General features: G+C 42.6%; 3 protein-coding genes across 7 annotated transcripts in view; all 3 read right to left on the minus strand.

The window, feature by feature from the left end:
• Nucleotides 1–16,807, minus strand: part of LOC134750249 (squamous cell carcinoma antigen recognized by T-cells 3) — a 28,534-nt gene extending 11,727 nt beyond the window's left edge. Inside the window, exons 1-8 of the mRNA XM_063685399.1 lie at nt 16,564–16,807; nt 13,465–13,574; nt 11,329–11,504; nt 9,868–10,036; nt 8,178–8,328; nt 7,683–7,759; nt 6,673–6,778; nt 5,877–6,086 (exon numbers count right to left, since the gene is read on the minus strand). Coding sequence (XP_063541469.1) covers nt 5,877–6,086; nt 6,673–6,778; nt 7,683–7,759; nt 8,178–8,328; nt 9,868–10,036; nt 11,329–11,504; nt 13,465–13,574; nt 16,564–16,668 — 1,104 coding nt within the window. The 5' untranslated portion in view covers nt 16,669–16,807. The remainder of the gene's footprint in view (nt 1–5,876; nt 6,087–6,672; nt 6,779–7,682; nt 7,760–8,177; nt 8,329–9,867; nt 10,037–11,328; nt 11,505–13,464; nt 13,575–16,563) is intronic.
• Nucleotides 1–21,228, minus strand: part of LOC134750242 (flotillin-2) — a 470,025-nt gene that overhangs the window by 13,871 nt on the left and 434,926 nt on the right. The window lies entirely within an intron of this gene.
• LOC134750305 (uncharacterized) lies at nt 685–5,634 on the minus strand. Its single transcript, XM_063685468.1, has one exon. The coding sequence runs from the start codon at nt 5,632–5,634 to the stop codon at nt 685–687; it is 4,950 nt and encodes a 1,649-aa protein (XP_063541538.1).

The following is a 21,228-nucleotide window of genomic DNA, read 5'->3' on the forward strand; positions in this document are numbered from 1 at the left end:
ATATTTTTGGAGAAATTGTTGGTCCTGCTGAAATTTTACATATTTATGAAAGACTGGTGCATGTTATAAATATTATAATGACATCTAACTGATCTGATTTAGGAGACCAGGGGTAGCCAGGAACCCTGTGACAAACAACTGAACCTCACTAATGGATTTGTTAGAATTATATCTAGGAGTAGTGTAGCGTCTGTCGTCGTCCGCTATCTGTCGAGAACTAGTCGTCAACTGGTCTTGTTGGCTGTCATGTCTAATTTTGAATTTAGATGTCGGTCGTTCCAATATTCCAAATAATATGTATGTTAGTCAGCCAGTCAGTCAGTCGGTCTATGTCAGGTCGCCACGGAGGTTAGAAGCCCCGACATCCCCACCTCCAGTATTGGACGTCTGCCAATACTCAAGGGCAGAGGGGCCTCCCACCACCGTGACTTAGTCGAGTCGGGCTGTGTCAAGTTAGGCCGTGTCAGGCCGTGTCAAGTCGTCAAGCCGTGTCAGACCATGTCAGGTCGTGTCAGGCCGTGTCAGGCCGGGTCTGACCTTGTCGAGTCAAGTCAGGCCATGTCAGGCCGTGTCAAGTCGTCAGGCCGGGTCAGACCACGTCAGGCCATGTCAGGCCGGGTCTGACCTTGTCGAGTCAAATAAAGTCAGGTTAAGTCGTCGCTTAAGTCAGTCAGGGCAGTCAGTTCAATCCTGCGTCGGTCTCACGTCAAGTCTACATAGTTTAGTCACCGGTCGCTGGTACAGTCCATGACCGGTTTGGACGTCTGCCACTCGGACCTGTCCGTCACGTCCTGGGTAAGTCTTCACTACTCTTCCTCGCGGCCACAGGTTGCGAGGTGACTGGCTGTCGGCTATGACGACTATGTCACCTTCAGCGAGGGGGGTTGAGGACTGGTACCACTTTTCGCGCCTTGTCAAGGTGGGTAAATACTCCTTCACCCAGCGCTTCCACAGTAAGTCAGCCAGCCTCTGAGACTCTCGCCACGACCGCCGCAGGAGGTCCCCGTCGTTGAAGGTTCCGGAAGTTGCAGTCATTCCTGTCCGGTCTGTCATCGGTATTAGGAAGTCATTAGGCGTAAGTGGTAAGTCGTCATTGTGATCTAGGGGGACGTAGGTAAGCGGCCTGCCGTTCACGATTGCTTCCGCCTCAGCCAGCAGAGTGGTGAGGGTCTCCTCCCTGGGGATCCTGGTATTGAGGGTGGCTTTCAGCGCAGTCTTCACGGCTCTGACCATTCGCTCCCAGCAGCCTCCCATGTGCGGAGCTACAGGAGCAATAAATCTCCATTCTATCTGCCGAGGGCTACTGAAGCGGGTAAGCTCGTCTCGGTCGATGGCTCGTACGGCTTGCGTGAGTTCGCGGTCAGCTCCCCTGAAGGTGGTCGCATTGTCGCTCCATATTGTTTTCGGGCATCCACGTCTGGCGATAAAACGTCGCAGAGCCATTAGGGCGCTCGTCGTTGTCAGGTCGCTCGCGAGCTCTATGTGAATGGCTCTGACTGTCATGCAAGTGAACAGGGCACCGTAGCGTTTCTCTTGGCGGCGTCCAATCTTCACAGTCATCGGCCCGAAGTAATCGAGTCCAGTATGAGTGAAGGCACGGCCTGTTGGCGTGACTCTCATGTCCGGCAGCTGCCCCATTAGTGGGGGAGACGGCTTGACACGAGCATTCTTGCAGACCTGGCAGTCGTTCCAGGCGGTTTTCACAGCATTCCTCCCGCTGACTATCCACCACTTGCGTCTTAGGTTGAGGTGAGCTTCTTCTCGGTTCACGTGCGCTTGGTCAAGATGTTGCTGGCGGACCAGCAGTCGCGTAAACTCATCTTTCGGGTGCAAGATGATTGGGCGTTTGGCTTCTGCAGTCAGGCTTACCGCGGATTCGGTCCTACCACGGGCACGTAGGAGACCATCAGAGTCTAAATACGGGGTCAGCTGCCGAAGGCAGCTTTTGTTGCTCACCGTGTTAGACCGTCGTAGCGTGGAGATTTCTTCGGCAAAGGTTCTCTCTTGGGAGTCAGCGGCACACAGTCGTTCGGCATTGTCGAGCTCCTGCGCAGTCAGTTCGCCGGCTTGTATAGAGCCTAGTTGCTGTTGTCTGGCGTTCCTCACGTACCTGAGAAGCCAGGCTACAGACCTCACGAATCTCCAATATTTGGAGAACCGTCTGATGTCTGGGAGAGCACGTCCGCAATGTCTGTTTATTAAGCACACGGCCTTGACCTCAACGTCGTCGGGGTCCAAAGATGCTTCAGTGTCAGGTTTGGGCCAGGTCTCTTCGGGCTGTTTCAGGAAGTCGGGTCCGTTCAGCCATCTCGAGCGATCGATGGCGTCTTCATCGCGCGTTGCGTCGTCGGCAGGGTTGAGGTCCGTCGGCACCCACCTCCAGTCACGGAAGTCTGTCAGCTCGGTGACTTCGGCAACGCGATGCGCGACGAAAGGCTTGAAACGCCCCGTGTCAGACTTCAGCCAGGCGACAACAGTCTTCGAGTCGGTCCAGAACGTCGTAGGTCCGTCAAATTTAATGTACTCCCTCAAAACGCGGGAGAGACGAGCACCCATGACAGCAGCTTGAAGTTCGAGTCGAGGGATGCTGAGGGTCTTGAGTGGAGCTATGCGTCCTCGGGACATCACAAAGGCTAGGTGCCATTTACCTTTAAGCAATGGCAGTCGTAGGTAAGCGACGGTCGAGAATGCTCGGGAGCTGGCGTCACAAAAGATATGAAGCTGTACCTGCTCTCCCATGGCGGAATCTTCAGTCATCAGCCATCTTGGGATCCTCGTACTCTTCGCTTGTTCGAGCTTGTTTAGCCAGGTCTTCCATCGGTCATAATGGCTAGACCCGATCTCGTCGTCCCAGCCAATGGCATCTCTCCAGACGTCCTGAAGGATCAGTCTTCCCTTGATGGTGGTCGGTAGGAGAAACCCTAAAGGGTCAAAGACGCTCATAATGAGGCGGAGCACTTCTCGCTTGCTTGGGCGCTTCGTTCCAGACTGAAGATCTTGGCTGACGCTGTGGAACTTCATGCTGAAAGCAAAGGTGTCTGCTTCAGGGTCCCAGTTAACGCCTAGGACTCGTTCGAGTTGCTCTTCTTTGTTGTCCGCCAAGAATTTCACTCCTCCAGGTGCAAGCTTATCTTCTGGCAGGTGTCGCAGTAGCTCCTTCGAATTTGACATAAGGTTTCGCATGTTGAAGCCTCCGGATGCATGTATCCGTAGTACGTCATCCACTGTGTTGATCGCCTCGTCTATGGTTTCAATGGAGTGGATATAGTCATCGACGTAGTGGTGATTGATTATCGCGTCTACGGCTTTTGGATGAGAGTTTTCAAAGCGACGAGCATTTTGGTTTTTTACGTATTGAGCCGATGCCGGTGAACATATGGCGCCAAACGTCATGACGTTCATGACGTACTCACCATCGACCCATAGAAGTCGCTGTGCTTGTCTGTCCTCTTCCCTGATTAGCACCCTGTGGAACATCTCTTGAATGTCACCCACTACTGCGACCTTGTGGCAGCGGAAGGCGAGCAGTACCCCAGGGAGGGAAGTCAAAAAGTCAGGCCCGCTTAGAAGGTGGTCATTGAGCGATTTCCCCGACACCCTAGCGGCGCAATCGAGAACTATTCGCAGCTTGTCAGGTTTGTTAGGATTAAAAACCGCGAAGTGCGGTAAAAACCATGTCTTTCCTGTCCTGACAGCTACGTCTCTGTCATTCAATTTTGAAATATAACCTTTTTCAAGGTTTTCTTTAACCTTATCCGAATAACGTCTTGCGAACTCTGGCAGTCTAGACATTTTTTTCTTAATGCCGTCAAGACGTTTGAGCGCCAAATTGTAGCTGTCAGGCAGATCAGGTATGTCATCCTTCCAAAGAAGGCCTGTCTCCCACCTGTCTCCTACTAATTTTGACGTATTTTCTAAAATGGTTAAGGCTTTTAAGTCGTTTTTCGATCGAGGAACGTCGGTATACGGTTTGACACCAAATCCCTCGGTCGAAAACGACTGTTTTATTGCATCATTGAGCTCCTCACAGGCGCATAAATGCAGGACTGCAACGTCATTAGGCAAAATGTTAGGACTTTTGCCATGCACTACGTGTCCCAGGCGAGTGAGGCACACGTAGAGTGAGTCACTGCAGTTACGCCCTGAGAAGAGCTCCCTAGTGACAATAAGGTCTACATTGTCAGTACCTAAAAGAAGTAACGGTCGTTCGTCAATGTCGTCAGTCGTCCCTAAGTCGTCGTAAAATCTTTTTATTAAATCATGGTTACGCCCTAGCCTACCTAAATCATGTTTATACATAGGCAAGGCTAAATGTTTAACAGTATCGACAAAAATATCGTAGGAGTCTTCAACCTTCACGCCGCGGACGTTGATGCTGACGCGTTGCGAGCCCTTGGCTGCAGCCTGCATCCTGCATGCTCCCGTGAGGCGTAGGTCCGTCGCAGGGCCGGAGACTCCGAGGCGGCATGCGAGATCATCGTCCATAAGACTGACACCGGCTCCTCCGTCAAGCATCGCTAATATGTTCTCCGATCCCAGCGGCCCACTGACCACCACTCTGGCGACTTTGAGTATGACGTGACTAGTCGGCTGCACGTTAGTGTGAGTGACGACAGCGGCGGCTGATGAGGGCTTCGGATCGGGCATCAAAGAGTTCGGTTCGGCGGGCTTCGGCTCGGCGTGTAGCGTCGTGTGGTGTGATCTTTTGCAATGTTCACATTTTTTTTTGTTGTAGCACTCCAAGATCTGGTGCCGAGGTGACATGCACGAAAAGCACAGTGCCCTAGATGTCACGTACTGCCAGCGGGCGTCCATAGAGAGGGCCAGGAATTTAGGGCACTTCTCTATATCGTGGTTGTCTTCGCACATGACGCACTTCTTAGTTGACTTACTGTTATTTTTGTTTACTGTGAACACGGCGGGTCGGCTGGTCATAGGTTGCTTTGTCGTTAGCGCGAGCTTACTGCGTGGTGAAGCGTAGCGTGCTGATGGCTCAAACGTACGGCTAGGCTTTTCTACGGACTTAGAAAGAATGGGAGCTATATGTGTGGCCGCGTTCGCTGTCTTCATAAGCCAGTCGGCCAAAGTTTGCATGGTTACACGGTCGTAGTATCTGTCATAAACGTAAAAACTCCATTGGTATTGCAGGATAGACGGTAATTTCGATATGATTTCCCGAATTAAAGTGATATTTGTTAGATGGCCCGTTTCATCTGTCAGTGTCATTGCTGCCACGATGTTTTGTACAGAGGTTGCGTAGTCGATGAGGCCGTTGACGTCGTCGTGCCTTATATTATTGATGGCACGAATTTTTGAAAGCATTACCTCAATAAGGTGGTCTTGTCGGCCGAATCTGAGCTTAAGCGTCGAAATAATTTTATCGAGGCCAGTTGCACTAACTAATAAAGCAGACACGGCATCGCGAGCTTTACCTTTTAGGCTTTTCATGAGCCGCGCGATGTTTTCTTCTTCACTGTATTTGCACAACTGGGTCGTTGTTTTAAATTGGCTATAGAAGATCGGCCATTCTAGGACGTCACCGGAAAAAAACGGCAGCTCTTTGACCGATTGTCTTGCTAGTAGTTTAGTGAGCGTTCGCTCGATCGTGGTCGTCGGCGCGGAGTCTTGCCTCATTTGTTCTTTTAGTCAGCCAGTCAGTCAGTCGGTCTATGTCAGGTCGCCACGGAGGTTAGAAGCCCCGACAAGTAGGTTACTGTTAAAAGAAAAGAACAGCTGGCGAAAAAACCCTATATCATTTTTAAAAATTTCGTCGACGTTGTAGCGCCCACGCGACCAGTAGGTGATCAACGAGTGCAGTAGAAAATAGACCTTATACAATTACAATACAGTCCAGAATAGCCACTGAATACACTCACCTCATCAACCCCCTTGCCCTCATGTTCCGCGTGCTGCATAGTAAGCAGCCAGAAGGTAGCTCGGCGCGGCCGGCGGCGCGTGCACGCAGACAAAACGCGCGACTGAGTCGCACGACTGGAATGTCGCGACGATTGTCGCGCCCACGCGACTAGCAAGTTGTAAGCGCCCTCGCAGTTGATGCATTCGGATGTAGCGCGGTCGTATAGCACCTGTGCAATAATAGAGGTGTTCAATTTTTATAGTTTAGTGTTTTTGGGTCAGCCGCATTCGAGGGAAGCCAGTGCTGTCAAACTGGTTTAACTTGGCAGATATAATGAATACAAATTTATTTGTTATAACTTCTTAAAATGCAAGCGAAGCAAGCAATACATTCATTTAAACTTTGCACCTAATCGTAAAACCGGATAAGTCCGAGTCAGACTCGCCCACCGAGGGTTCCGTATTTTTTAGTATTTGTTGTTATAGCGGCAACAGAAATCATCATCTGTGAAAATTTCAACTGACTAGCTATAGCAGTTCATGAGATACAGCCTGGTGACAGACAGGCAGACAGACGGACAGAGGAGTCTTATTAATAGGGTCCTGTTTTTACCCTTTGGGTAAGGAACCCTAAAAACAAAGGACTGGACTTATGATTGTAGGACCTGATTTTAAAAAGCTACAAGTTACAATATTACAATTCTAAACTGATTCAAGAGAAATTATAACAGGTCATATTATAAGGAAATTACTATATAAAGATGTCTGGATCTACTAATTTTGAGTGTATTTTTGATTATAATCAAATACAGGTACCTTGAGTATTCCATTACTATCACAATCCGCATATTTCTCTTCAAGTGATAACTCTTTCACTTTGTCTATGTACTCTTCATACACTTTGCACTTTTCTTCAGGATTCCTAAAACACACAAACAAATTAATAAAAATCCTAATTTAACTTATATGCAATTTCTATTCTTTTAAACTATTTAAAATAATTTTCAACACACTTGCTCAAAACGACGTTTTTATTCCACCGACTTTTGGCTCATAATCCTAGATATTAAACACGCGTGCTCTTTCAGTGTATTATTCCACTTGTGCTTTTTCATTATATTATCCGACTGAGTTAAGAAGCTAACTGATTGCTAATTATATGCATGGAAAGGGAGCCTTCTTTAATTGGTCGGACTGGCGGGCACGGGCGCGCTCCTCGCGCCTGCGCAGTGCGCGGCCCGGCCGGCCCGCCCGCCGCGCCGCCCGCGGCCGGGGCGAGCGAGGGCCGGCCGGCAGTACGAGTATGACAGATGAAACACACAATACTAACTGTTTTAACTATTAAAATTTGATTAATATGAAAGTTTCTTTTTTTTCTCGCAAGTGTGTTGAAAAACGTCGTATGAAACGCGTGTGCATTGGTCATTACACACATCGGCTTTCTTATTGCGCGCTCGCTTACAGCTCGCGCGCACAATATCGCCTTGTGGGTAATGACCAACTTAGCACACTTGTATCATAATACATCATTAACACATTCATTGCCACCCAGCAACACAAGACATCCGCGCCAGGCTACAAAAATTTGGTCATATAAAGCTGTAGCCTGGGAACGAAACCATATATAACCCGATAGTCGGGTTTTCGGCATTGAATGTGTTAAATTAAATGAACAGAAATTGCATGGGTTTAGTTCAAGATGCTAATTACACAACTGTACATAAATAAGTATTTGAAAGCAAGAAAGGATAAGACCTATTGAGATGCCTAAAGTATATTTACTGCTCAGGCAAAAAAAATGTTACGTTGTAATTTGATTAACTTACTCCATAGTCAAGAGTTTATCCTCATAAGGTGTGATCTTCTGTAAATACTCTGTAGCTGCATCATGTTGTTTCTTGACCTACAAAAGAAAAATGGGTATTATTATGAACTGCACTATGTAACCGAGAGTGAACCTTATGCCATCGTAATAAGGTTCACCTTGTCAACGTATACTTGGTTCAGTGTCGTCTCACACTCTCCTCCAGCGCTAAACGATATTGAACCTTATATCTACAGAATAAGGATTAATTAGAGTTGACTTCTTGCTATTCAGTAAAGACACGGTCTCCTCCTCGTTATAGTAACCTAAAGCCCAGCCATACAAATGAAAAATCCAAAATGTGCCACTGAAATATGAACCTATTGCGCAGGGAATAGAGTTGATTTGTTTGAAAATTAAATGAAACAAAAGAAATTCAACTGTTCCAATTGCATAGAGTTTAAATTTCATCGAACTAAAGAAGTAGGACCTTGGGCCTTAGGAGGATAAGTGTTACCTTGTCAACGTAGTCTTGGCCGTGCATTGCGGAGGCAAGCTCTTGGAACTGAGCCCAGGCTTCTTCTCCATTCAGGAGGGGTCGGGAGACGGTCTCCTCGAGGCAGAATAGGGTTCGCTCGCGCTGTTTCTTGTAGTCGGGGTCATCGACGCTGTAGAACAATCGTATTTACAAGCTTTTTAGGGTTCCGTACCCAAAGGGTAAAAACGGGACCCTATTACTAAGACTCCACTGTCCGTCTGTCTGCCACCAGGCTGTATCTCATGAACCGTGATAGCTAGACAGTTGAAATTTCCACAGATGATGTATTTCTGTTGCGGCTATAACAACAAATATTAAAAAGTACGGAACCTTCGGTGGGAGAGTCCGACTCACACTTGGCCGGTTTTTTTATTAACTTGCAATGATCTATGTATGTATGTACGGGCACAGAATAAATAATAGTACTACCCTACGGAAAGGAAACTTCCTACAAAACCGAAGTTTGACAGCGGTTCAGGGTCGAACCATGCTGTCCCTTTCTAATATATGGCACTATCCCTTTCGGCTATTTAGGGTTGTCAAAATTCAAGGCATTATCTTATCTGTGGTCGTGCACCCAAAGGGACGTCAAGTTGTGACAACCCTAATAATTGCTCGGAGCAATGCTGAGCCAAACGGAGCCGAGTGTGCCCTAAGCGAGGAGTTTCGCACCCCTGGTACGGTTAAATTTGACCCACTTTCCGGTTTCCGATAAAGCTGAAAATCTGCACACATGTAAGTCGGGTGACAATGCAATATTACCATCGAGCGGATCTGATGACGGAGACAGGAGGTGGCCATAGAAACTCTGTGATAAAACAACGCAACCTAATTGTGTTTGGGGTTTTTTGAATTGTCTCGATGAGTATTAGTTGCCTGTGGAAAGAAAAGTACAATCAGCGATAAAAGCTTGTACCAAAAATTTTGTGTTTGCCAAAAACTTATTTATAGCAAAGACTTATTAATTGTAGAAGAGTTTTCTATTCTAAGAAAAAAATCGTCTTTATATGAAAAACAAGTAGAATATGGCAGATACTTTTGAATGTGAGCTATAGAGATTATTCTCATTAAAAAGAGGCTTGTAGATTAGCGTGTTGATCTATCCGCTACTATTGATACTCTCTCTTCTCTCTCTTTAGCCTTTTTCTACGCTTTGGGTGTAGGCCTCCTTCATATTGCGCCATTCGTCGCGGTTCTGTGCGACTTGGAGCCACTGTTTCCCCGCAGTCTTCTTGATGTCGTCGTCCCAACGCATCTGGGGTCTACTTTGAGGACGCTCTTCCCCCCATGGTCGCCACTCGAGTAAGTCGTTTGCTCTATTGATACTGACTACATTAAATACTTTAGTTTTACTACTATAATTTGGTCCTTATATTATATTCGATGTAGGTATTATGACTGGCCCAGTCCCTCTATAGTCTATAAGAACATTCTACGAGAATGTTGCTTATTACGAAATGCCATTCTTCTAATACTTCTGATAATGCTGACAATATTTCATGGCTTGGCTAACAAATTGGCAGTGTATTCTAGAGATTTACTCCTTTGCTTTAGGTAGGTGCCATACAAGGCAAAAGCATTTCGTTAGCGACATTCTCATGGAATGCCCCTATAGAGTATACAAAACATATTTCTTGTAATAACTTTAAAATATAGTTTTCGGGGTTACCTCATAGATTCAAGCTGCGCCTTCTCCAACTCCCTCTTAGCGTCCCAGAACAGCTTCCCAGAGAGAGGATCAGGACCCGCCAGCCGCAGGACCTCCTCAAGGTGAGTCCGAGCAGAGTCCGCGCCCGCGCCGAGGGACCATGAGCACCACTCTGTTAGGATTGGGATGTCTGGAACAAGGAACACAGATGAGATATTTGACAGTCTTTCTTTGTGCCAGGAATGAATAAATAGGTTATTCTCTCTGTCAACATCTCACAGTGTTTCCGGCGAGGCACATCTAAACAGACCGAGCTGCTTCGCGCGCCAATTTCCTTGTAAGTCGCTGCGCTGTGTGGTTCCGCCTATATTTTGATTGTAATGATACAAGGGAAAAATATGGATATTAAAATTGGCTCCCTAGTACCAATTTAAATACATTTTTTCTGTATGGGAATTAATACTGCAGAATAGCGCATTTTGCTCGTTATGGCAATGACTCTTATGTACCTCGAGTATTTGGGTCTAAATTTTTTCTGTTGTCTTGTTTTTTGTCCCCAAAAAATGTGACGGAGTGGAGCTTTTAGTATGGGGTGAAATTTAGTTTTTAATTTCTCTTAAGATAATAATCTACAGCTAGAAAGACATGCAACAGCACTCGACTTTTTTTATTTATTTGATAAAATACAAAAATAGAAGCATCACAGTGGACAGAAACATAACAACGAAAATAATTTTGACCCATTTACTTAGTGGCCTTAGCAGCTAAGTGGATTGAGTAAAACTGTACAAACGGGTCTTTCTTAAACATCCACAATCCACAAAGCCATCTAAAGCTATTGTACTTTACAGTGGACGTCCTAGGCAAGCACGTTTTATCGTCACGATGCAGGGAAACTAAAGGCTCAGTTTATTTGGTCTATAGAGCCCACATGCCATCTCTTGTCATTACACCGTCTTACCGCCTGCGAGAGTCAACCGCATGCTGTATATCGACCGAACTATCAACTTATGAGTTTCACTAGTCATTAAAGCGCCTGAGTTATCGAGCAATGAAACTGAGCGTTAACCATATGAAATATCATATGGTTAACGGTCAGTTTCATTGCTCGCTTTTAAAATTGTCATTGATGTTCAATCTGGATCAAAAGATGCCAATGTTTCAGACTGAACAACTGTTCGAGATGGTTAATGAAGTAGGAATGTAATATCAAAGAGAATTGATTGTAATAGAGAGGTAAAACATAGATAATAAACGTGCCCCTTAGTTTGATAATACAAAACAGATGGCGCTGTACTGCGTCATATGTTTTGCGGTCACTGAATTGTCAAACGTCAACTTTTGACAATCAGAGGTACCGCAAAATACGCAAAATGTATGGAGCTGTACAGCGCCATCTCGTTTACCTATCAAATTCGAAGCACGAAATCGTCTTAGATTTTACATTACTCATTCAATGTATCTTCGGTAATATGTACTCACAATAGCAATCCAACGAAGCCTGCCTGAACAGCTCAACTAACTGCTCTTTAGCTTCGGGCGAGTGTGCTAACGTCTCCTCGGTCTGGATCCGAAGAAGCCAATGAACGTCCTTTAGAACAAACATCTGTTGGAGTCGGTCGAACGCCGCACGCCAGCGGTCCAGCTCTGAGAGTCCCCTGTGCAGATAAAACAACAGTCAGTTCTGGTAGTCATCTTCTTGTAAAAGTATAAGGAGGAAAAAAGTTATGTGTAAGTAAATTTTGTTTTCAAGGAAAGGATGGGATATACCTGTCATAGGCAGATCTTAGAATTGATAATTATTAGGGTTTAGTACCTCAAAAGGAAAAAACGGAACTCTTATAGGATCACTCGTGCGTTTGTCTGTTGAAATTTGGTATACATATGTAAGTTTGTGACCCAAAGACGGTCATGTAACGTAAATAAATGAATTTTAAACATGGGGGCCACTTTTGGGGGGTAAATGAGAAAATTAAAAAATAAAGTTTTTCAACCTATATCGTGTTACATATCAAATGAAAGAGCTCATTGTGAGAATCTCACATATATGTTTTTTATAATTTTAGGATAAGTTTGGAAGTTATTTAAGAAAATAGGCAAAAAATGACCATTCCACCCCTTTATTTCCGAAACTACTGGGTCAAAAATTATGAAAAAAAATACACAAAATAGATCTTTACCACAGGAAAACCTATTAGAAATGTGCAGTCAAGCGTGAGTCGGACTTAATTACTTAGTTTTTGATCCGACCCCTACGGGTTTTTTTAATAAAAAATACTTTGTTTAAATTGTGTAATCGCACTTGGCCGGTTTTTATGATATGTTGTGGCAATCTTTTCATGAAATGTTTGGAATCAGAATCAGAATTCATAATATATTTATTTGGTTTGTCACATTGTGAAAAAGTCAAACCTAACCTAACCATATCATCAAGTGACCAAAATGATATTTCATGAAAGGATCAAATTCTACTTTACTCTATCTATAGCTGGTCAAACCAAATTGGCAATATAAAAAAAACTATACTCATTCTTTTCTTTTGGGTGCTAGTACTAGTGTAAGACAAAGATAGTATGATTCTCTCTGTCTATGTTTGAAATGAGACAGTCCTTTGCCAACTATATATATATCCCTTTTTAATTTTAACATTTTTATGTAAGTACACAAGTACAACAAGCCAAATTAAGTCGAAAAGTGTTATTCCAATTGGATTCTTAATAGTTACTTATAGAGCATATTTCATAATTACAAGAATCATAGATTATAGCTCCTTGATGATTGCATAACTTAGTGTGTTCACTGTAGCTTATATTACTAGCCAGGTAGCTGAATTGCATGTATAATTTTATGTTTTAAGGTAAGGTAAACACCCAGTTCTTAAGAAAAAACAAAAATGTTGTCACAGAAGAATGACCGCCGTGGCCGGTTGGTCTAGTGGTCAGGACGTTAGCCGCGTAAGCTGAAGACGCGGGTTCGATTCCCGCCTCGGCCACTGGTGGACTTGGTCACTTTTTCTTTAGTGTATGATATCATAGAGTAACTTATACTAGAGCGGTACTGTCATAGTAAATTTTGTAACCCCAGTAAATTCACTGCCATCTGTCGACACACTTTAAAACTAAAAATGAAGATTTATAAAAATACGATAAAATGTATTTAAATATGTATAAATGATTTATTTTATTTGCATTAATTATTTTTATGATTTTGACCCATGTTCTTTCACTGATATGCGTAAAAATTGTTAAATAACAGACGAAACTGCCAACGCCATCTATACGACAGTAGGCCAAAGCTAGTAGCGCCCTCTGAACGAGAATCAAATTTTCTTGATTTTCGAGGCACGTTTTTTCCTTAGACTGTATCCATCTATTACGGAGTTATATCTATCTTTGATGATATCTATTTCAGTTATAACAGAAGAATGAGCTGAAAAAGTGAACATAACACTAGCGAAACAAATATGTGTAATTAAACAGCCTCAGAGGAGCATTGCGTCATTCTCCTGAGCACCCAAGTAAGTTTTCATTAACATTTAACATGGATGCTGCACCCAACAACCCTGCTTGTTTCCAGCGCTTGAGCCTCCATTCATTTTGCGCCATAACTAGCACTTACCATAAAGCCTGGATTAGTTCAATATGCTCATCATAGTTGTAGGGATCCTCAGAAATCCTTTGCTCCAATTCTGCAACTTTTCTCTCCAACACTTCCTCATCATCGTCATCCTAACCAACATAAATAACACATTAATTAGCTAGCAGACACAATTTATAGCTTCTAATAGTTACAGGGGAAATAAGATTGTTTGTTTACATAGCTTAATGCATCTAATCCATATGTTTCATTATTTAGTGAAGCAGATTTTGAACGAAACAAGCAAACTGCCGCACCTATAATCTAATCAAAATTTTAAAAACCTAACAAATGTTTTGTACTTTTCATATATTTTGTATGAAATCACATGACCTAATATCGCAATGGTGGAAGGCAAAGGTAACTATTCTTTTGACGTGACAATGTAAAGGTGGGAGTCAAGGAATTACTGCAGGAAGCTCACAAGGTGCATGCAGATTGCAACGCCCTAGCTTAATAATCCATACTAATATTATAAATGCGAAAGTCTGTCTGTCTGTCTGTCTGTGTGTTCCCTCTTCACGCTTAAACCGCTGAATCAATATAGATGAAATTTGGCATAGAGATAGGTTGAGTCCCTGAGAAGGACATAGGATAGTTTTTATCCCGAAAATCATCCTTTAAGAAAGTAAAAAGCGGGGTGGAATTGAGATAATTAACGAAGTGCCTGCTAATTTGTGTGCATAATATGCTCAAATTTAGATTGCTATGAGAATTTTTCCAGGCGCTATTCTTACTCTAGCTGCGGTTACTAAGTTCACGCAGACGAAGTCGCGGGCAAAAGCTAGTACCTATCTATTTTAGTGTTTACTTTTCTTGGTCTTGGCTGGTTCCTCTTCCCTTACTCGGACCTGTGACACAAGCCTTAGGCCTGAAGGTGGGGAGGAATCGAGAGAAAGGCACCTTGAAGTTAAATAAAATAAAGAAGGCATTTATTTCTTGGTAACCATACACTATAAAGTAATTACAGCATAGATGAATTCGTAAGTATATGGTAGGATCATTGACCCAAAGCCGGTACCTATATGACAATAGCAACAATGTTATTATTATCTCCTTCTGTGGTCGCTCCCTCATAACTGAGGATCGTGATTATCAGTAGATCTGAATGTTATTATTATAAATTGTATATTAAAATGTAAATAGTAATTAAGTAATGAAATGACGTGTAATTGTATATGTTTCTTTTACCAATAAAGTACTGTATCACTGTAATTGCACTTAATCCATACTAAATATACTAATATTATAAATGCGAAAGTGTGTCTGTCTGTTACCTCTTCACGCTTAAACCGCTACACCGATTTAGTTGAAATTTGGTATAGAGATAGTTTGGGTCCCGGGGAAGGACATAGGGTAGTTTTTATCCCAGAAGTCATCTTTTAAGGGGGTGAAAAGGGGGGGTGGAAGTTTGTATGGGGAATTGATAAAAAGCAGATTGGGTAAAAAATAAGCTACCCAAATTACTAACTCCACGCAGACAAAGTCGAAGGCAAAAGCTAGAAATACAAATGCGAAAGTGTGTCTGGCTGTCTGTTACTTCTTCACGCTTAAACTGCTGAACCGATTTAGTTGAAATTTGGTATAGAGATAGTTTGAGTCCCGGGGAAAGACATTGGGTAGTAGATCATAATCCAAGATTTCCGTATCAGGAATTGATACGTAGTTTAATGTATGTAACTCGCCCAGGTATAGCGTTTGCGTGCAGTAAGCTTAGCTAGTATAACACATGTTATAATGAGTCACAGTGGATTGCAGCAAAGCAAGTACTTCCGGGTGCAACTGACTATGGACCTAACTTGAAAAGAGGAAGTAATAAAGTTGTTACTTCATCTGACGCAGATTCGGCGGGTGGGGGATACCAACAATAGAAAATCTTATTCAGGTTTCGTAAGTAGATTAGGAGGCTGCATCATAAACTAGCATAGCCACAAGCAGCAAAACATAGCTTGTTAGAACAAGCTCAAGTGTTTATACTGGTTGGCAAGAATTTAAAATAATAATAATAAAAGATGTTTATTCAAGAAGTTTGAACATAGGTACATAATAAAAGTACACGATAATGCTTACAAACGAATTAAAAGGGAAGGTGGCTCAGCTGATGTGTGCCAAAAAGCCTTCGGGGCACAGCAGCCCCAGACCTTCAGCAACGGACGCTGTTATTCTGCCACCGCCGTAATTATAAAATGTAAATGTTGTGTTCCGAAAGGGGTTGGCCAGTCGAAGTATTTAGCAGATGGCGCCAGCATAGCTTGCCCTGTCAATCCCTAGAATTGTGTATTTTTTTTTTATGAAATTTTATGCCCTGGATGCCAACCCTTTAAGCCAAATCTCATAGAAAAAGGGGCAACCTATAATGGCGCCAATTATGCAAACCTTTGACAGTTGCCAACCCCATTCAGTCACTCTGTCAATATGTAATGTGTAATGTTTACTTAATTTTGTAATATACATATTGTGATTATTATGGTTATTATTGTGGTTCATATATTATTACCAGCAAAGAGAATCTGTTACAATACTTATTGTACTTGTAATTGGGTATGTTATTATTATTATTATTTCATTTTAGACAGGCAGCTGATGCTGGTACGTCTAAATCATAGTTCACTTAGCACAGTTAGCATAGTTTGTCTAGTCTATTTTTAAATTGATTAACACTTGCAGAGTTCACAACTTCTGAGGGTAATTTGTTGTTTGTGTTTGTTCTGTTTTTGTTTCTCAGAAAGCCTGATGAAAATTGGAATTTAAATTCAATAACCCTTAAATTTATTACAAATCTTCTTATGTTGGAAAGCTTAGCATACTTATTAGAATACTTTTCATGGTTATCCGTATTTCCAAACGTTCGACATTTCTTACTTATAAGAAAGTTTTTTGTAAGCTTTTAACTGCTGCCCGTCCCGACATTCTAACCAACTACGATTACAATTTTACGCCAGCGAAGGTTAACATTTTCATCAATTTATCAAGTACCTACAATGCTTATATAGCCCGCTAGGTTAACTGGTGATCCGATTTAAACTAAACCATTGTTGTACTTGTTCTTGTCGAGAAAGAAAGGAAATTCGGAATACTTACGTCGGATTCATCAGAGTCTTGGTCTGCGTCATCCTCTTCCACCACGACCTCTATCTCATTGTCCTCCTCCGACTCGTTGCGTACTTCGTCCTCTACAATAGCCATTGCTATTCACAATAAAACAAATCAACGAATAACCGTAAGCCGTTTATTTATTTTTGCACAGTAAAATCACAAGCGCTTTATGGCATGGCGGATCTGTCAAATCAAAAATTTGAGTACAATACGAAAATGTTGCCAGGTGAATAAAGTAAAGAATCTGAGCAATGCAATCTGAAAAAGCAAACAGACGTTTTTATTTTTTTTGGCGATGAGTGAGACCAAGATCGCACTTCGGTCGGTCGGTCTTTGTCGCACTATAAGTCTACAACGATTTTGATAGCACACACAGTGCAAGTGTTATTTATACGTCATAATTTCATAGAAGTATGACGTTTAAAATAACACTAGCACTGCGTGTGCTATCAAAATCGTTGCAGACTTATCTTGGTCTCACTCAAGCTTTGAGTGTATGTGGTCATATTTTCCACGTTTCAAAAATCATCCCTTAAGAACTTAAAGTAAAAAGCGGGGTGGAATTGAGATAATTAATGAAGTGCCTGCTAATTTGTGTGCATAATATGCTTAAATTGAATGATTGCTATGAGAATTTGTCCAGGCGCTATACTTACTTTCTTTAGCTGCTGTTACTAAGTCCACGCAGACGTCACGTCTTTAATGTAACATAAGAGCACAAATGTTGTATCTGACTTAATTAATTTACTTTATATATATTAATACAGCCCGGCAACTTGAACATGTCATGACTCGTACTTCTTTCGCACCTCCGAAGGAGGGGCGAGTTGCCTTTCCATCCTTTTCTTGGATTTTTGGCGGTTTCTAATCGCCGTCCAATACAACGGGCGGGTCTCTTGAGGCCCAAAAAGTGGGCTGCCTTCTGAGCGGGCTCGGTTGGCCCTGTTGTTAGAAATATTTGGGGCTTCCAGGTCCGTCCGGGCTGCTTAAGACCGCAACGAGGTCGTCGAAGAGGTCGTTGGCATCCGGGGGCGTGCTGTAGGTGGGTGCTGGTGCTGGCGGCGGCGTGGTGCATGCGGCAGTTTCGAGGGCTGGTGCCGGAGCTGGGGTTGGAGGTGTCTGGGCAGACGTCGTTTGGGTTGTCTGTTTTCGTGGTGGCAGTCTTGACTATGGGCTTCTTTTTCGCAGCGGTTCTGGGCTCCTTCGCCGGCTGCGGTCAAACCACCCCCCTTTGGGTGGGGGGGTTTGCCGGCGCCATCAGTGTTGAAGGCGCCGACTCTTCCACCGTGGGCTTGGCGACCGTGGCGTTGGTGATGGGGCCGGGCGCGACGGGGCCGAGAAGTAGGACTTCCCGGCCTTCCAGAGGCGGTAGGCCCTCTTGAAAGCAGGGCAGTTCCTGTGGTTTCCTGGGTGAGGTCCCCTACAGTTCCTGCATGTGGCTTCTTTTTCCAATGGTCTCGTGCACTGGCCGGCCCAGTGCGGTTCAGCGCAGCGGACGCAGGCCAGTTGTCGGTGGCAGCCGTGAGAGGAGTGACCAAAGCCTTGGCAGCGGTGGCACTGCGCGGGCCCCTTCTTCCCGCGCCATGCCTCCACCTTGACTCCTCTCAGGTGAAGTAGCTCAGACACCCCGTAGATGCCCGCTTGGTCCCGGGCAGTCCCCGCGAGCTGAACGAAGTAGATGCAGCCCGGGCGTCCCGCTCTCGCGTTGATCTCCTTTACATATTCTACGGGGTGGCCCAGCTTCTCCAGGGCGGTCTTAATTTCCTCTGAAGGCGTGTTGATGGGGAGGCCTCTAACGGCCACTTTGAGCCGCTTCTCACTCTCCAGCCCGTAGATGTTGAAAAGCGGCTCGGTCTCTCCCTTCTTCTCGGCTTCGTTGATGGCAGCGGTCGCTTCTTTTTCCAGTTTGGAAAGGTGGCGGATTACTGAGCGATATTCTTCCTCGGAGCGGGGTTCGAAGCGAATGCCCTCCCCTATCGGCGTAGTGAAGGGCGGTGTCCCGAGTACTTGCATTAGGTCCCCCAGGACCCTCGGCCAGTTAGGAAGAATTTCGGCGAAGATGGGTGGGTACTTGAGTTTTTTTTTTTGAGTACCCACATCATCGTCACCGCAAGGCCGCTTGGCACTATTGCTCTTTTTAGTGCAGGTATTTTTATTTTTTTGGATGCAGTTGTTATGTCATGCTCGCTTAGGTCTTTGCTTACGGTGGCGTCGTTGATCGGGTCGCCACTTTCCCGGATGAAGGTTGAGGGAGACGATGGCTGAGATACGCGTCATACTCGTGAACGGGTGCTGTTTGTGGAGACGGGTCTGTTTAAGTTTACACGGGCTTCATTTTACCTATGTAACTTTACTTTTGAGTGGCATTAACGTGAGGCACTTCATTCGGTTCTTGTCTGTTTGTCTGATTTAATATCTTGTCTTTTTATTAATTATATAACAATTCAAGTCTTAGAGACCCTTTATATCTCTGGAAAATTTGATGATCTTTTTTATTATTATATACATTTTATCTCTGACACCTAGAGACATTTACATCTCTAAACAATTTTAGTACTTCTGTTGTTTGTATATTTTTTATTAGTTTTTTTTGTGTAATTTGATATTTATATTTATGTAATTGTTTTTGTAATTTTGGATTAATTTTATTGTTTGTAAAAATTGACATGTAAAAATGCCCCTGTGGCCTATTTCCTGAATAAATGTTTGATGTTTGAGAGAAAACCGGCGAATTCTACTTCGTTAGAAAACACACAATAGGTGTCCAATCTTACATAGGTAGACCCTAAACTTTCATCCTATTTAACATACATTTTAACACGCAGTCACATACAACTGGGGTTTCACAGTCAGAGTCGTGCACATCTAATGTAATTAAACTAATTATGTATGTGACATCTAGGCGGCTGAATGGCGTCGGATCGCACAGGATAGGAACGAATGGCGAAACCTAGTATCGGAGGCCAAGATCCACTTCGGGTCGCTGAGCCAGCGAAGTAAGTAGTAAGTAAGTATGTATGTGGCGTGTGGGTTGGATCACCAGGTCACCATCTCATAAATACCTCTTGCATTCTTCTTAATGAGTTCCTCTCGAACTCCTATGGCGGGTTAGTGGCGGGAAAGGTGAAAAAATAAAAAAATGTACGTATATTTCATATATTTTATTACAAAAAATATAATGGTTACATGTTTCATACAAATGAAATCAGATTATTTCAGTAATGACAGGGCAGCCTGGACATAAAATTTCTACTGTTTTGCTTCCTGTCTCATTCAATTTTGTGCTATTTCTTCATTAATAATATAAATATAATGACTTTTTGCCGTCATATTAACCTTTGGCACCGATAATCGTTTAGGAATTATCCAGATAAATCTAGCCAATTTCAAATTTTTTACTTAAATAGCTAAGAAGGATTATCTAAGGATTAAGTTGCAATTGAAAATGTAGTAGAAAATAAATGCACCAATATGGAATAAAATTTCAAATGCAATACATTTGAACTTATCTTCTTAAGTACTAGATAGATCTATAATGTTCTACTAAAATATATTCGTATTCGTTTATTAGGCCTGTGAGGAGTTATGATATTAATAAATCTTTAATTTTAACTGATAGTAATATTCATGTATAAAATTATATAATTATTACTTTAATAGAAATTGTTATACTAGCATGTAGCTATAATTATTTATTTCACATATGCTTTCTCAGCCTTACATTTGACACTAATTGTTATAAATCATCCGCTAAATAGTAAAAAAATATAAAAAAATGTTAGTAGGATAATATAATTGCTAACCTAAATCGATTACAATTCGAGTGTACGTAAAATGGAATACATAAAATCAGTCATTAAAAAAAGATAATACTATAAAATTTGAGAATCATAATACAATAAAATACTTGAAAATATAGTATAGAGAATATGGCACAGGATAGTAATGTGCTAGCCAAACGAATCCAATGTTTGAAACAACATTTTAAATACAAGAAACAATACTGAATTCATAAAAAGCTCTATTCGTCTATTATTTTTCGGATCTACGTCTAATTTTTAGGAATAAAATCGGTTTCATATTTTCACCTGTAATATTAAATATACCAAAAAGTTTGCAGAAAAGCATACAGGGTAAACCTCTTCTAAGAGGTCTATAAAAAGGTCACCCATTCCATTCTATTTTATTTTTAATCTTTTGATAAATCAAAATTGCCTTACTGTTGGCAACATTTGATGTTTGGGCGGTTAGAATATATATTGACCTCGCTTAAGGACTTGTACCCAAATATATGACTGTATGACTTTATAATGACCGTATTTTAAGCTTACACTTAGGTAATTTAACATGACAGATAAATACAGAACTTCAGATAAATTAAGATCTCAGTACAGATACAGATTATTCCATTTTAAACTATTTAAAATAATAGAAACTTCGAAAGATTTTACGTAATCTGGAACAGCCTGTATCACAATAGGAATATTGCGTCTTATAAACTAGGATTAGAGAGAGATTGTTAAATATAAATGTGTCATTTGCAGAAAAACGGTACCGCTTTGTCGGTTGTCATAAGCTTTTTAGCATGCTTTTTTGACAAAGTGGTACTTTTCGCCCGACAATGACAAATATCTACGAACTATAGATATT

The sequence above is a fragment of the Cydia strobilella genome, chromosome 19 (genome assembly GCF_947568885.1).
Source record: "Cydia strobilella chromosome 19, ilCydStro3.1, whole genome shotgun sequence".
NCBI lineage: Eukaryota > Metazoa > Arthropoda > Insecta > Lepidoptera > Tortricidae > Cydia > Cydia strobilella.